This window comes from Tachysurus vachellii, chromosome 19 (assembly GCF_030014155.1).
Source record: "Tachysurus vachellii isolate PV-2020 chromosome 19, HZAU_Pvac_v1, whole genome shotgun sequence".
Taxonomy (NCBI): Eukaryota; Metazoa; Chordata; class Actinopteri; order Siluriformes; family Bagridae; genus Tachysurus; species Tachysurus vachellii.
In genome coordinates, this window is record NC_083478.1 from 7,393,043 (window position 1) to 7,409,514 (window position 16,472).

A 16,472-nucleotide genomic window follows, 5' to 3' on the forward strand; every position below is an offset into this window, starting at 1 on the left:
AGACCAATTAGATGTCAGTAGGCGGAGCTTAAGGGTCTTCCTGAGTTAAAAAAAAAAAGGCTTGTGTATGGATGTGCGCATGCGCCACAGCCAGCGTTCTGTAGAATGGCGGCGGCTGCTGGCGGTGCTCACGGTGGTACCACGGCAAAGCCACACAAAGAACATCAGCGAAAAAGTAAAGATTCCCGCCGCAGACAAGCGGCCCTGTTGTTTCTGAATAACATCTCTCTAGACGGACGGCCTGTCTTCACTCTCGATAATGGCGTCAGAGAAACTTGGAGCCAAACCGCTGAAGTCGGAACACCGGCGGTTTCTGTCACCGTGTCGACGGCGAACAGCTGCGGGAATTTCAGCCAGCTGTCACCGTTCAGTGGCACCGCTTTAGGGCGGAATAACACCTGTCCCCAGGGTCCTCTCTCCATGACCGCGGTAACAGGGTTCAGTCTGGGGGGAAACAGCAGTGAGGTGTCTTTGGAGAGCGGAAGAATGGACCCGTCTGTAGCGTTCTCCGGAGCTCAAAACACGCATCCGATCATCGCTAAATCTCCGGCCGGGGTGTCAGGCGCTAACTCCGGACCGCCGGATCTCCGGCAGCGGTGAGTGTTTACCTTCATCACGGCGGGCAGGTCTATAAGTGTAACGGCGGCATGTTTCTAACGTCACACGTTACAACACACACAGGTGTTTTACATAAACATTGTGTTTATGCCTGAAAATCGTCCACATCAGAGTCACCAAACACAACCTATAAAGCATGAAAAATTAAGGCTATATTAGATTAGCTACCTAAATAGATGAGAGTATATTATTTAATAGTATGTAACATATTTAAAGCAAACAAAACTTACTTCCTATGATTTAGAAAAATGTGTCTAACGCTGAAAAAATATCAACTTCCGGGATTCATAATAGTTTCATTTTCAATTTGGAAAATCAAAATTATTATTATTATTATTATTATTATTATTATTATTATTATTAAAGCAACAGATAAGTAGCTCAGGCATTAATTAATTAAGTTTTAACTTCTATGGAATAAGACTGTTATGATAAAATACTGGCAACACATAAAATTTCCCTTAACTTGTTTTATCCGTTAATTAGAAATTTACAGGTAAAATTTTTACTTTATGTATCATACCAATACTTCCCTGAAACACTGGACTGGTATTCAATTTATTTCATCCAACCAACTTATGGGAAACAAAATCAAAATTCCAGCTCCAAGGGTTTTAGCTTGACTTCATTCTTTGATTTTGACCTAATTGTACTAACAGGAAGTCTTGTGTATCTTGCTCAGGATTAGGGCATCTTTCTAATACCATGAATGAAAAATGTAAATATGCACCAATTATGCCATGAATGTGAAGTTAAGTGTCAACACACATTTCAGACATTCGCGACTTAAAGCACACCCCATCATACCACTGGTGTTTTGCATAACTTAGCAGGAAATGAACTCTGTGTAAACTCGCACTTACTATGAGGCTTTAAGCATTAGAGCTTTATCAGATATTGATTTATGCTCAGAGTAACAATATGCATGTCTAAACATAGAAATGTGGGATTGGGATCCAGTGATATTTAGTTAGAAGATAGGATAATGCAGTAAAGCTGTTCGATTTATGCCCCAGAGTCACCTTATCAGCTCTGAAACTATAGCACATGAATCATATTGTGGTTTAAAGAGATGCAATAAATCAATCTTCTCTAAATTTTAGCCTGAGGTCCTGATTTCTGCTGAGAGTTCAGCCAAATTGTTCTGTTGCTTTGAGGCAGTCACTTTTTATGTAACATTTAGTATAATACCTCACGAGCATATCAGTGTAAGATCAGTGCTCTCGGTTCACGGGGTCCATGCTCACATTATGGTGATGCAAGTTCACATATTTTTGAATACAAGCTGTGTTCTTTAACCTTTAAAGGTTTCTCATGCCCCGTGAGAGCAAACATTCAGTGGTGTTTGTCCCGCAGGTATCTTCTGACAGTTTGTATTAACAATACGTACGACAGTGTTTTAATTTAACATATTTCTCATGATCATATAGGTGGTAGAACTTTATAGAATGATTTAGTAAATTTACTAAAATTTTAGTTATTTGTTTAATAATAGTAACTGTTAAGAACCCAGATGACGACAAGTAAAAGTTATTTGTATGCTTGCTTACATTTACCAAATTAAAATTGCTAGCAGTGAACTTTTCTTATGATAGTAATTGGAATTCATTAGTGTGTTTATAAATCGAGTTATCTTTGATGCTTCGTTGCAGAACACGTAATCAGTCGGGGTCTCCTGGGCCTGTGGTGTATAAGAAAGTGCACTTCATCAAAAACATGCGGCAGTATGACACTCGAGGCAGCAGGTGAGTCACATGGTGTGAGAAAGCACAGAAGAGTGAACTATATTAAGAATAAGCAAGTCTGCAGTCAAATTGGATCTTTTTAAAGATAATCTAATAAAGGGGATTCAACTAGAATCAAGATATTTGCACTTGATTAGATAAGGTGTTTTGCAGTATATGAACCAAGCCTCATTTGCTGTTTAACACACTTGTGCTTTGTATACTTGAGAAACTCTATAAGAGTAGTTTTCATTGCTGCCCACAACATGTAAATATGATGAACAGTTCTTAGATCACTACAAACCCTGTATTTATCTGTCTAATCCTATCTCATACTAATTCATAGTCAGCATTTCTCATTTTCCAAAACTGGAAATTTCCAAATCTTTACTATCTCTCTGCTGGTGTTTCTCAAATTCTTCTCTATCAAACCTTTTTCACCGATTCCCATAAATGTTTTTATTACTAATATTTTCCAATCAGGTCTGATACTGATATAGTTTTAGTTCTTTCGTTCTGATATAGTTTGTGCAAAAGTGACATGCAGATTGCACAATATAGTCTCACAGCTTTGTCATTGTCATTCATCTCTTTAGCCAAACATTGCCTGAGTCTAATGTGTCCTTCATCTTCACCCAGCTCACTCTGTCACAAACTGCTGACATGCTGCTTTGCTATTGTTCAAGCCACTTAGCAACAAACAAGACCTTTTGCTAACTACATAGTCTGTGCCGGGAATTTGTGAGATATCTTGCAAGATTTTTGCCATTGTGAAGTTTTATAGAACTACTGTAGTTTTCATTTCTTTTAAACCACAGTAATTTGATAACAATTTTGATTTTTAATTTAATAATAAATGACATGATATATTTTATCATTTTACACTGACATTCATTGTTGTGGAACATCTACAAATCTAGTTAGAAACAGTCTGCTTTTCACCAGGTTGCCTCTTGTTGTATACCGAAGTCAATGAGACAAAAAAACACAAAAAAAAACCCAACTTGTCCTGTTCTGGAGAAACCAGAAAGTCCTGAGTACTTTTTACTTACTGATTTTACAAAGCATTGACACTCGAGACTCCTTACATACATGTTAAATAAGTCTCTCTTTAGATTCACTATCAATTATTACACATTTTTATTTGTTAAATAGCAACACATTTTAAAAATCTGTGTTTTATGTACGTTATAGTGTCCGTTCTCATACAAGTCCCGGTGAATAAGCTTATAGTATAGATACAAAATAAAAAGATCACCTTCTGATCAGCCAAATTTAAGAATTCAGTGCTGTGGGATTTACAATTTTAGATGTATAATTATGATATCAAAACTGTGGTTTGTGATATTGCCATGTAATGTATTTAAGAATTAGCAGTATTATCAAACTTATTTTCAAGGTTTGTTTAAATAAAATTTGAAATTAGATTTTTTTTTTAAACATTTAATTAGCAGCTTTTACAGAAATTCAGATATAGAGTTCAATATACCCCTAATGAGCATGTTAGTGCTGATTGTGGCAAGGATAAATTCCCTGAGGTATCATGAGGAAGAAACTTGGAGAGGAAGCAGACTCAAAAAGGGAACCTATCCTCTTTCAGGTAACAACGAATAGTGCTAATATGAGTCTGTACTTTTCCAGCTGTATACTATAGAGTCAATGATGGCACTTGTATAGAAATGTCTTCAAAAATTATATACTTATGTCCATCCTTTCTCACTTGCAAGGGTTTTTGAAATCTTAGACGTTTGGTTGAGATGACAGGTTGAGCCTGGTTTTTTAAAATGACATTGCTCCATGGACTTATTGATATACAGTGACTGGCTTCCCACATAAGGCAGCAGGTGAGTCAGCAAATGTTAGCGAGTGGGCCGTAGGGCAGAATTGACCAAACAAGGACTGCATGAGTCCCTATTGTACTGCAAATTAGTTTTGTTTTGTTTTTTTAATTTATTCTCACAACAAGTAGGCACACACATACAATGCTAATGATAAGTACTACACAGTTGTGGATGAATCATACATTTATTTACAAGCCTAACATGCAGGCAGGTGTCCAAGTCCCGTGTTCTTGTTGCCTGGAAATTAAATTTGCTTGGTCTTAAATTTAATAAATGAGAGAAAACTACCAGTTAAATCCATTAATAAAGTCTGGACTGTGTTTTAACATGATTTACCTTACTAATGAAAAGTTCGTACCTGTGCATAGAAAATGGGGCATTCCACCAGGACGAAACTGAAGCACATTGTGTTCAAATGTTGATATCCAATTAACAACGTTATTTAGCAGTAGTTAAAACCTAAAATATCGCATTGGCTCTGAATTCTTTATTCTGATTGGTCAAATCAGTACATTTTTGACAGTAGTGCTGGCATCAAGGCAGACAGGTTTATACTGATGGACTTATTCTAATATATTAAAATTAATTTGAAAGAACAATTTTTTTATATTGCTCTGTATAGAATATAATTTCCATGATTTAAGATATCTGTTTACAGTTTTCTATACAATGTTTTTGTTTGAATGTTTAGTCATTTGTGAATTCATTTGTTTATTTATTCATTTCATTTCATTTTATTCATATAATTTATTTATTTAGAACCTGGCTCCTGCATTTAAAATGAAACACTGTGTTTCTGTTAGCTAATACCGGGACATACTGTATATAGTGGATGCGTTATGTACAAAGTATACAAATAATCCACATAAATAGACTAAAAAGGTCTGCAGGAGCTGATATGTTGAAGTTTTTGGAAGGAGTCTCCAGAATGAGCGCTAATAGTTTAGGCATAATAATTTTAATTTAATTTTAATTTAGTTTATATGTAAAGTTTACAATAAAAGTAAATCTAAATGATTAAGGTAATATATAAGAATAAGAAGAATTTACTTTAATAACTAAAAATGTGTTGGAAAATGGTCTTAAAATGGGCTAATAATTTGCCCATTCCTGGAACAAGTAGTGTAGTGTATTGTTAAATGTAATTTTAATTAGCCAAAATTTTTTCTAGTCCTCTTTTCCCCTTTGTCCATGTTTGGGTTGTCACTGTGTATTTGAGTGACATTTTCAATGATCATGTAAAGCCTGCCTCAATAAACAGACACAGAAACACATCATAAACAAGATCTTAAGATCAGTTTAAGTCTATATTAAACCGTAGAGATTTTGGGCAGCTGATGCTGCATTAAAAACACTAGCACTGATTGTGTGTTCTGTGTGTATCTTACAGGATTGTTGTGATCTGTGCCAAAAGATCTCTGTGTGCTGCTTTCTCTGTACTGCCCTATGGGGAGAGCTTTCACATCAGGTACTGAACTGCACACAGAACACTTTTTTAATTATAGGCTCTGACAAATCAGTTGTCCCACAGGCTAGGTTTATCTCCCATAAATAAATAAACTATTTTAAGCTTTTTAATGGAACATATCACATAATCAGTTGTTTCATAAAGCAATCTCCAGCTGGGAATAGCAGATATTGATCCTGACAACTAGGATTTTTCTGGATTCTGTTACAACCCCAGTGGGATTATCAGTGCGGGTATAAAATGATCCCTGGAAGTATTTGGTTATATTTAGCACTGTTATTTTTCTTTTTCTTTCTGTGTGAACTTACTTCCCCACAGTTTTATTTATTTTTTTTAACTTTACAATTAATTTTATGTATCATTTCATACGTTATCCATTCTCATCATGTACATATATATGGATGCCTTCGGAGCAGGTTGTCTGCATGGTACAAGCCCCAGCAGTGAATTGTATTTCAGACGAAAAGCAAAGTTCCTTATTTAGTAACTCTCACAGTGTCTGCTCTGTACTGAACACCATGCAATATGGTGGTGATTTTGAGTATAGATGACAAACATAAATAAAAAATAAATATCTGTCTAATGCAGTGAAGAGGCCCAGAGACAGAGGAACCCATCAGGTGGAGCAGCTGATACAGTTCCTGCGTTGGAGGGTGTGGAACTGGGGGCTTTGGGGAAGGTAAGAAGATATTTTATTTATGATCCCAGTATTTTATTCAAAACAAACCATGATTATATTTAAATAGGTCATCTTGCATGCATGTTTTGGCAGCTGTTTATTTATTTTTTATTTTTATACAATTTGCTTTGTATGTGGTTTAGTTATGAGAATTGTACACTTCATAAATCATTTTGTGACAATTACCATACTTTCAAAACATTCTGATAGTTGACCTGCATTAACCATAAAAGACTTTAATTTGAAATATTATTTACATTATTTCTTCACAAAATATTTCTTCAATATTTCTAATCTATAAACTAATAGATTAGTTTATTTAATAAGACCGTCATTAATATAATTATGACTTGGATCAATATCAGCAATCAGTTGCACCAGTGGAACAGGTTCGATCATAGCCCAGTGCAAATGCAAAGCGGTTTTAGGTTTCAGTCTGCAAATTATATTAAAGATGTCACTATTTAAGAAAAGTGTCAATATACCTTTGATGGATATAGTTTAGTGCTAATAGTTTACTGCGAGTTTGCTGTTAAATTTATTGCACCAGAACCTCAGATGGCAGATTAAACAATCACAAATCAAGTAAAAATTCTTTTAGTAACTCAGTCTACTGTAAAGTGTGATCAATTAGGATTACAATTGTTACAGATGAAGCAGACTGCATTACAAAACAAACAAAATTCACACTTTCAATGAGAGTCTAACATGACCTAGGATGTACAGGTGCAGATGACTGCAGGTCATTTTAGAAGTCCAAGTGCTGACGTTCAATAGTTCTGAAGTGTTTACAGATGGTTTCTTGTGTGTTTGTGTCTGTTTGTCTGTGTTGCAGACAGTATCTTATGCTCAGTTTCTACTTCCTACCAATGCTCTGGTCAGGCAGAAAAGCAACCTGCCTCTGGATACCACCACTGTGCAGACACCGATGTCCCGAAACTGGGTAAACAGCCAGAAAAACTTCTGTCATCAGCGTATCTGCAGCAACATTGTACAAGAAACTGGTGTGTTACTAAGACACTGAAAAATATAACAACCCTCCCACTAGTGATATGCAAATACCTGTCAAATAAAACTCTGCTTTTCATGTCTGTCACTTCAGCAGTTGTGGATGAGTTGTCAGATTATGACCCCAATCTGCTAAGCGATCCTCAGTGGCCATGTGGGAAGCACAAGAGGGTCTTAATCTTTGGCTCTTATGTGGTGAGCTTTTTTTATTTTGGGGCACCAGCATATCATTAATGTCTTAAAAGCATTGTACCTGATTATAAGCATGTATAATTGAGTACAGAGGGCACAGTTCATTTCTTAGATGCCCATGTAACTTTATCAGCGTGTCATGTGATGAGGAAAGTGCTACAAGGCTTAGCTAGAATCAGTGCACTGACTTACACTCATGATCAATGTAAACACCATAAACCAAGTTATCTATTGACAATAAACTGCTTGTATTTTAGTCAATCATTGATCATGACATCTATATGATTCAAATCTTAAACAAACATGCGTTTGTCTCTTTCAGACAACTATTATTGAATATGTAAAACCATCTGATCTGAAGAAGGACATGAACGAAACATTCAAGGAAAAGTTTCCCCATATTAAACTGACATTGAGCAAGATTAGAAGGTAAGCTGCAGAGAGTATGTTGTATAACAGTGACATAAATGTAGCCATTATTAAATCTATAAAGAATAATATTCAACTTCAGAATTATTGGCACTCTCTAAGATAACGTGCAGAAAAATGAATGTACCAATGAGTACATCTACTTACTTAGCTTTTCATTCATTCATCTTCAGTATGCACGTTATCCTGGTCATGGTTGTGTAAATCTATCCCAGGAACATTGGGTGTCCATCACATTTTTACACTAGGATCAATTTTAAGTTATCAGTCCAGCTACTAGCAAGTGTTTTGGGAGGTGGGAGGAAACCAGCCAGTAGCCCTGTGAGGAAGGCCATTGTGCTGCTTTTACTTTATTTATTTTATCTATAATAATATTAATAATAAAAATAATTATTATAAGCGTCTCCTTTTTAAGTAGAAGAAAATTATAATAAAGTGGACAAAATACTAAAATACAGTGAGTGATAGCATGCAGATTGTGCTGGTTATTGATCAACTTATTCTAGTACTAGTAAAATCAATCTGGATACAAAAAGTCTTACCTGAAGTAAGAGGTTTGTTTTGAAGCTATTTGTGTAACTCTTCTAATACCTCTGTGACTGTTTCCTGACACTCAGCTTGAAAAGAGACATGCGTGCAGTGAGCGAAGAGTGTGGGCTACAGCCGGTAACCATAGCGATGGCTTATGTGTACTTTGAGAAGTTGGTTCTTCAGGGTCGGCTGAACAAGCCCAACAGAAAACTCGTATCTGCTGTCTGTGTGCTGCTGGCAGCCAAGATCAGCAGTGACCTCAAGAAACTGGAGGTCAAACAGCTGATAGATGTAAGTGCCATTTGGTCCAGATCCAAATCTTATGACGGTTGGATACTGGCTCTTTCTCTTAAATATTAATGCTTGTTATTTTGATTTACTCGTATTTCGTTGTAAACAAGTTACACCTGCATGTTCACCTTCCTCTGTTTATTTCCATGACCCCTATTTACATGTTCCTGCAACAGGATCACTTAAGTATGTTCACAGGCACAACTGTATCACAGACTGATAAGCCAATTAAGTAGACCGTAATTTAAGCAATAATTATGACCGTGAACATACAGATAGAATGACAGCAGGCTGTAAAAGATTTGTTTTTTTTGGAAAGATTTACTTGAGTTGTAACAGATAGTCAAAGATAGAAAGTTGAATTAAATATTTAAACCTTTGTGAGTTTGCCTTTCCAACCCTAGATGTTAGAAATGTAAACTTTAGAAAAGTATTCCTTCCTTAATTAATATTAATAATATAATTAATGATTACATTTTTTTTCTGTGAACACCTGTTATCTAGGTTTTATCTAAAAATAATAATACTAATAATAAATCTGCCATCAGATGCAATATTAGTGAATTATGAATTTCAATACTGTTTATTAACTGTATAGAAAAGGGACTGTATATTAAAATAATTTATAGAATATATTTGTAGTTTATAGAAATATTATATAGTGTATTTTTAGTAATCAGCTATTTTGTTTGCTTTTTCTTCATCTCTAATGGCGAGCAGAAGTTGGAAGAACGTTTTCGGATAAGTCGTCGGGAGCTCATTCCCTTGGAGTTCCCTGTCCTGGTTGCACTGGAAATGGCTCTCTACCTCCCGGACAGTAAGGTCATGCCACACTATCGCAGGCTGGTACAGCAGGTGTAGAATCGGAGAAACACTCTTCAGCTTCTGAGCCCTAAACAAATTCAGTTAAACACAGGACCCTACTGACCTTTGTTTATTTACTCATGTGATGGTGTTGAATTTCAGTCTTCCATGTAGTACAACCCTCATGGTTGGTGTGCTGGTTAGTTTTGGAGCTGGACATTTATCAACTTTATATATTTTTTTTTCCCCCAAAATGTTTTTACTTATGACTCTTTTTATGTGACACTTTTTTTTCAATATTTATCAATACAATTAATACAACTGTATATTTATAGATTTTGTCATTAGGAGACGTTTGGAGACTGACTGTATTTTTCCTAACTTAAGGTAGTTAATATATGTGCCGTGTATTTTGTGTGTATCCTGTGTGCGTTACTCAAACATATCCGGAAAATCACTCTATGTTAGAGACGACGTTTTCTAGGCACTTTTTTTGTGCCGTCCTTATCAAATGTTTTTTGCTTTTTATATGATGTCTCTTTCTCCTTATGTAGATTGAGTGTACAGTGAAATGTCATCAGCAGTGTACAGTATGTGAGTTTTAAGGTTGAAATGTTCTGTAGCTTTAGATACATGAGTGCCAATTTAATCAGACCATCCTGTAATTGTTTGGACAAGATTAAATATTGTTTCATATTATTCTATTGCACAAAGGAGCCTAAAATGAAAAATATTAAATGTGTAGTTTTTGGAACGGTACAAAACGCATGAAGAAAAGCTTCAGTGTGGACGTGTCTGTACTCTGCGTGTATATAATCATCACTGACTAATAGGGGTTTGGTGTTTAGTCCAAACACTATATGGAAATCTGTGGTCTGTTGAGTAACATGTAAAATCATCAGCAAGCCTGTGATCTCTTTGTGTTGTACTGTGATGTACTGCATTTGGTGCAATGTGCGAGTGTATTTTATGCTGTACATACTGTAGTCTTATTTTATTTGAAGGTTGTAGCCTAACAGTCCACAGTAGATGAGGCTGCAGCACTGTGAATATTATGCTATAATTTATTTTCCTTTGAACTTACAAGTTTATTTGTATTTCGTGGTACGCTATTGTCAAGAATTGACTGTGATGGCTGTTGTCTTACACAATTTCTCTCAGGGAGGGTTTCTGATATTGTGAACACTCTTTGCGAACTGTATGTCTTATGAATTTTGCATCTTGTGCATGTGAGATTTTTTTAACAAGAGAATTTTAAACTCTTGTTATGAATCATTTAGAAACAGCTATTTATTTTTAACAGATTTTATTGCAGTTTGAAGTGCCTTGTTTTACACTGATCACTTTGCTGCCATGCTCATAAGTGTTCTGCGCATAAACATTTGTGACTCCACAATATTTTTTTCACCAGCTTTGAAAACAGTAAAACACCTCAGACAGTCTTAACATTCTAGGAGTGTTGGATGTCACATGGTCTGATACTGTATAATACACTGTGAGATGTTGCACGAAGAGAATAACTCTTAATACACAAAATACACACGTGCTCAATCTTTTTCCAAAACACATTTTTAAATAGGAAATGAAGTGGTAGATTAGTTTCTGTATGATGCCAAAATGTTTTGTGCTGTATGGATGTAATGTTCAACTTGTGTGGGCAAATTATTAAATATAATGAACTATCAGGCATTATTCTCTCGTCTCTTCAACAATAGTAAATGCCAAACCAGAACACATCACTCTCATTGCTTTCACCTGCCTTTAATTATGTATTTCATCCCAGCATTGAATACATGTAAAGAGAATGACTAAATTAACTTGGACAAAGAGATGTCTTCATTTGGGAGCTATATATAAGAAAGGAAATGAGGTTGAAAGGAAGTAATATATCCACACAAATCAAGGTTCAACTAATCGAGGCTCATGTCTTCCTCATCGTCTTTCTTGTCTTTAGGTTTTCCTTCTTGCTCGGTTTTAGCTTCACCTTCCATAGCCTTGGCAAATGCTTCTACATCTGTAAAACATTACAACAATGTAAATGTCTACACAATACTTTATATATATATATATGGCTTTAGTCAGGTACATCTGTGCTGGATATAAACAATTCCTACTTGCCTCCTTTGTTGGCTGCATCTACAGCTTCTGAGGGCAACCCGAACTGATTCATCAGGGGTCCTAACTGTCCTGATGCTAAAGCACTGCTAAACAAACTCATAGCCTGTATATTTTTAAAAAATAGACAATTCAGGGAAGAAAAACATTTGTTCAGACTGTATTAATCAACTGTGTGAAAAAAACAGGAAACTAAACTGCAAGCTTATTTTAGCTCAACCTTTGTTATAATAACTATATAACTACACACACATACACCTGCTGCACTTCAAAAATACTGATTTATCACTATCACAGAAATATATGACCCATGTAATAGTCTGACCTGCTGAAATTGTGGTGAGGTGAGCGTGTTATGGAGTTCATCGGTGCTTTGAGGAAGAGATTCTCCAGATGGAAGGAAGGGAAGCAGCCTCTGCTGAATCTCTGCATTTGCCAAGATCGGTGCCATGACCTCTGGTGTTACTACACTGGCAAGATCAACTATTTAAATACAAGAGGGATACAACAATAAGACAAAGTGTGAAGTACACTGTGATGCGAGGCTCATTTGGAATTTCCTAGCCCAGAAATGTCTTTTGCCCCCAGATGACCCAGAAGTGGGGATCACAGCTCTGTCCTTTTCTTTGAAAGGTAGCTCAGAAGGCATACAATGGTTTAAAAGGTGATTTTTCTGCATTTGTCATTCTCTTCATGGACAGCAGAGGGCTCCAAAACAAAGTACCTGTTCCTTTAAACACTGAATTTCATATGCAACCTTACCTCCTTGCCCAGTTGCAGGAACATTCATGGTTGCCAGGATATTCTGCAAGTCACTGAGCTGGATAGGCTGGGTGGGGCTAGCAGCCCCAGCAGACGGAGCAGGGGCTGCAGGAGTGGTAGGTGTGGTCACAGGTGAGGCTCCAGTGGTAGCTGAAGGGGTAGTGGGAGTGGTTGGAGCTTGAGAGGAGTTGATGCGGGTAGCTGCTGATGTGGAAGAAGGGGTGACAGCCGTGGACTGACTGCGCGAGCTTGTCAAAAGAATGAAATTTCATTTGAATTCATTTAAATGTTCATGAAGCAGGGAACACATCTTACTTAAGTATCCAAGTTTTCCTAAAAACAATAAAGCATGACTAGTCAAGCTAGAGAAACGTCCTTCATAGTTCTACTAAGATATCTGAAATTCTGATAATTAATAAACAAAAGCCTCTAGTTTTTAGGTTAAGTGCTACATCCACATAAATCCTGAACAACTGTGTTCTCCCTTGACAGATTTTTCCATGTCTCTTGGGCCATGAGACAGTCAGAGTGCATTAGATGATGCGTCTTGTCCATTCTAATGTCAAGGCAATAATTAAATAAAGAAACTGTATGGGGTACTGATTAGAGGAATTATTATGAAAGGAACTCCCTTAAGATCCAAAAGTCTAGGGGATAGAGTCGGACCTGATTCAGCTCCACATACCTGTGAGGAGTTAACCAAAAAGTCCATAGAGTGGAGACAAATAAGTTTACAAGCTGGATACGTGTATCTTTTGTACAGCACGCAACAGTGTCTCAGAGATTTGGTTTAGGGGTTAAGAGTCGGATTAGGCCCAGCTCTGCCCCTTGGTATGTATTTAGCCCTTAAGTACATGTTTAGGTCCATCCTCAATTATCCCTGCAATTCCTTTACCTTTTAATGCTCAAGTGGTCGTTTTGCCTGCAATTCATTAACCCTTCTGAACCCTCAGGGATCACATTCCTCACCCTTCTGGAAATCTTTATTATTAGTTTCATTGTAGCTACTGAATGATTTATATTAACTACTAAACAGTCTGCTTTGTGATGAATAACTTACTAATACACATAAGGCATTAATTATCTCCAAGTTTTACCTGGAAGATGAACTGCTGGTTGCTGGAACACTGCCTCCCAGCAGGCTGGCAAGTCCTGGTCCAGCTAAAGCCCCAAGTCCTCCTTGCACAAGAAACAAAAAAAGACACAGTCACGAGGGCCCACCTGTCTGTACCGTATTATGCTGGATTTTTAAAATGTCTAACCTTTCTAACAAGAAATGTTCATATCAGGCCTCTATGAATATTTTTAAAAGTTGTACAGTAACTCACCAAGTCCACCAAGTCCAGTTGGTCCTATCAGCTGCATCAATTGATTATGACTCACATTACCCAGAAGACTCTGCAGGCCACCTTCACCTTTTTGAAAGAAGAAGTGATTCAGTTTACACAATCTTTAAACAAAGGCTCAATCTCACCGTGGGGGCCGGATTACAAAAACAGCTGCAGCATGATGCATGAAAATACTGCATCAAACATACAAATATATTTCCCTACTCCAATGACAACATACATTATCAAATACAATATCACAAATTTAATAGCCATATTCATGAGGAAAATCACCCATTGCATTTAAATAACCAAAAATGTTTTTGCATAAATACCTCCTAAAGCTGAAAGCTCATGACTGCTGCCTCCACCACCAAGGGAACCAGGTATGGGTGGGTTATTCAAGTACTCATTTACTTTCCTGCAGTACTCATCATCTTTATCCGTTTTAGGTTCCTATAAAAACAGAATTGTGCTCTTTTATTTTTAGCTTTTTTAATCTCCTCAGTAGTACAAACAAAAAGCCATATAAAAACCAGATCACCCACCTGCATCCAAAAGAAGAGCCGCTTGGAGCCTGCTTTAAACTTCAGCACAAAGACACGGCCTGTTGTGCACTGACTGACTTTCTTGAACTCGCAGTCATCCGGAAAAATAATTAAATCCTTTAAAATATAAATAGAACATAGGTCTCAACTGGATGAATTTTAGAGTTTGTTAACATTTGCACTAATGATAAGTCCTAAGTTTCAATTTTAATCAGTTGTGACAAGCAATGATTGAATACTTCATGCACTCACTGTATTATCAGTTGAGTTCACAGTATGATAAACCAATGTATACCCTAACTATCTGTTTAAAATAAATATGAACTAATAATTAAATATACACATCATTTACTAGCATATAGCTCTTAGCATTATTCAAAAACTGCAATACAGAGCTCAGTACGAACATCTTCCACATTCCCAGATGTCCTGTCCTTCCAGCAGAAGTGAATAAGTGAGTCGTCAGTCTGCTGAATGTAGACTTGACCTTTGCGTTTGTCAGGGGTCACAATGCTTCCTTTTAAGCTCATTTTCCCAGCACGGAACTCCACCAGGTATTTGCTGGATGAACCACGTGACCCAGACACCAAACTTGGAAATAAGGCCCCCGAAGACATCTGTAGTGACAGCAGAAAGGTTACTAAACACCATTGTATAAAAACAGAATTGAACTTAAAAAGCTGAATGAACTCTGCAAGTCCAATCAGACCAAAAAATAAGCAAAATGATCAGTGCAGTATGAACTTTATTGCAAGCATACATTTTCTCCAGGTTCTAACAAAGCTACCTTTCCCCCCAGTGCTGTTAATGTGGTATTTATTTTCAAACATTTCCATTTAGTCCTAAGGTCTGGTCTAGGTTGTTGTCCTAAATTCTTGATAGATTCCAGGTATACGTAAATGTGATTTTATAAACTCCAGATAATCACCAGCATTCATTATCATTCTGAACGAGTGATAATCCAGTGGCAGGAAAATGTCTAAGTGACAGCTGCATGCACTGTGAATACTGTTAAACATCACTTACTGATTTTGTGAAACACTCTCAGCACACAGTCTTATCAAATTACTGCCTGCACAGGAACACAGTTTCTTTCCCGAGTCCCCTTATCACCCTGATTAACAACTCACCATAATTATATTCCCTCTTTCATATCTATAAGTACTGCATTATCAGAACTGTCAGTCATCACATCATCTGTATGTTACACACACTACTGCTGGTGTATATTACACAATACTGTTATTTGCACTACCGTGCACTTCTCACACTTTATGTACATTACTGATCAGTCATATATTCTGTATTCATATTTAATACTCATACTGTCTATAATTGTATCACATCGTCTGAATGGTCTTGTATAATCTGTATTATCTTGTCTTGGATAGTATAGTGTTATTAATGTCTGTACTTTTGAGAGTCACAAACAACTGGAACCAAATTCTTTGTGTCTCTACACTTGGCTAATAAACCGGTTTTTGATTCGGATTCTGATAAGGATTTTGTACAGAAAATAGCATTTGCTAGTTAACCAACTGCTACAAGCTTTTTTTTTTTTTTTTTTTTATAAAAGCGACTTCTTAGTAAATATAACGATCGTGTGGTTTTACTAAACCTGACTACTTAGTAAATATAAAGAATTAATTTGCTGGGTAGTAGCTGACTAGCTAAAAAAAATAATGCTAACACTAGCTAGCCTAACTGTTACTATTACTGCTATACTCTCACGTATGCTTCCGAATTGCTATTTTCGCACAAACCTCTCGAATTTTATTCCGATAAATCACGTATCACACACGAAACAGTTGGTACTGCATATAATAGAGCTTCAATGGATAAAAACAACTTACTTTTTATGACTCGAACGCTAACACAATTACTCGAACGGAAAAGACGACAAACCTTACAAGACCTTGGTGTGTCTTGTGTCTACATGATTGGACAACCAACGACTGGGTCGGGACTCTGGTTGGCTATTGTGCATGTCATTCAAACTTTATACAAGGGCGGTTGGCCAAACGTGCACGGTCATGATGTCTGAGTACATAGTGTATAAATACCACGTGTACAAAAGTTCACTTCCCCTATTTCTGGGGATTTTTTTAAAAATTTGTTTTATAATTTTAAATGT

At 36.5% G+C, this 16,472-nt stretch overlaps 2 protein-coding genes across 5 annotated transcripts; one reads left to right on the forward strand and one right to left on the reverse strand.

Moving 5' to 3' along the window:
• The first annotated feature begins 66 nt into the window (after positions 1–66).
• cables2a (Cdk5 and Abl enzyme substrate 2a) lies at positions 67–11,270 on the forward strand. Of its 3 annotated transcripts, none has more exons than XM_060893481.1 (9): positions 68–596; positions 2,271–2,363; positions 5,574–5,651; positions 6,240–6,330; positions 7,166–7,334; positions 7,436–7,533; positions 7,853–7,959; positions 8,577–8,781; positions 9,502–11,270. In XM_060893481.1, exons 1-9 carry the CDS (start codon positions 106–108, stop codon positions 9,640–9,642), a joined length of 1,473 nt encoding a protein of 490 aa, XP_060749464.1. In that variant the 5' UTR covers positions 68–105; the 3' UTR covers positions 9,643–11,270. The 3 variants fall into 3 exon arrangements, with proteins under 3 accessions (XP_060749465.1, XP_060749464.1, XP_060749462.1); XM_060893479.1 differs by having other exon boundaries at positions 70–596; positions 7,433–7,533; XM_060893482.1 differs by lacking the exon at positions 5,574–5,651 and having other exon boundaries at positions 67–596; positions 7,433–7,533.
• Positions 11,271–11,330: 60 nt separating this feature from the next.
• On the reverse strand, positions 11,331–16,312 carry LOC132861864 (proteasomal ubiquitin receptor ADRM1-like). Of its 2 annotated transcripts, none has more exons than XM_060893484.1 (10): positions 16,192–16,312; positions 14,746–14,955; positions 14,339–14,455; positions 14,126–14,246; positions 13,791–13,877; positions 13,560–13,638; positions 12,463–12,710; positions 12,026–12,183; positions 11,704–11,806; positions 11,331–11,599 (listed from the first exon to the last, which is right to left on the reverse strand). In XM_060893484.1, exons 2-10 carry the CDS (start codon positions 14,953–14,955, stop codon positions 11,496–11,498), a joined length of 1,227 nt encoding a protein of 408 aa, XP_060749467.1. In that variant the 5' UTR covers positions 16,192–16,312; the 3' UTR covers positions 11,331–11,495. The 2 variants fall into 2 exon arrangements, with proteins under 2 accessions (XP_060749467.1, XP_060749466.1); XM_060893483.1 differs by having other exon boundaries at positions 13,560–13,641.
• Positions 16,313–16,472: the final 160 nt, after the last annotated feature.

Bases quoted from the DNA above. Each gene is read 5' to 3' on its own strand.
- LOC132861864 (XM_060893483.1), bottom strand. From the start codon at position 14,955: ATGTCTTCGGGGGCCTTATTTCCAAGTTTGGTGTCTGGGTCACGTGGT. The intron at 13,642-13,790 runs GTGAGTTACTGT...TTCTTGTGCAAG, and splicing joins AACTGGACTTGGTGGACTTG to GAGGACTTGGGGCTTTAGCT. The intron at 11,807-12,025 runs GTCAGACTATTA...AAAAATATACAG, and splicing joins CCTCACCACAATTTCAGCAG to GCTATGAGTTTGTTTAGCAG.
- cables2a (XM_060893479.1), top strand. From the start codon at position 106: ATGGCGGCGGCTGCTGGCGGTGCTCACGGTGGTACCACGGCAAAGCCA. The intron at 5,652-6,239 runs GTACTGAACTGC...TGTCTAATGCAG, and splicing joins GGGGAGAGCTTTCACATCAG to TGAAGAGGCCCAGAGACAGA. The intron at 6,331-7,165 runs GTAAGAAGATAT...TCTGTGTTGCAG, and splicing joins AACTGGGGGCTTTGGGGAAG to ACAGTATCTTATGCTCAGTT.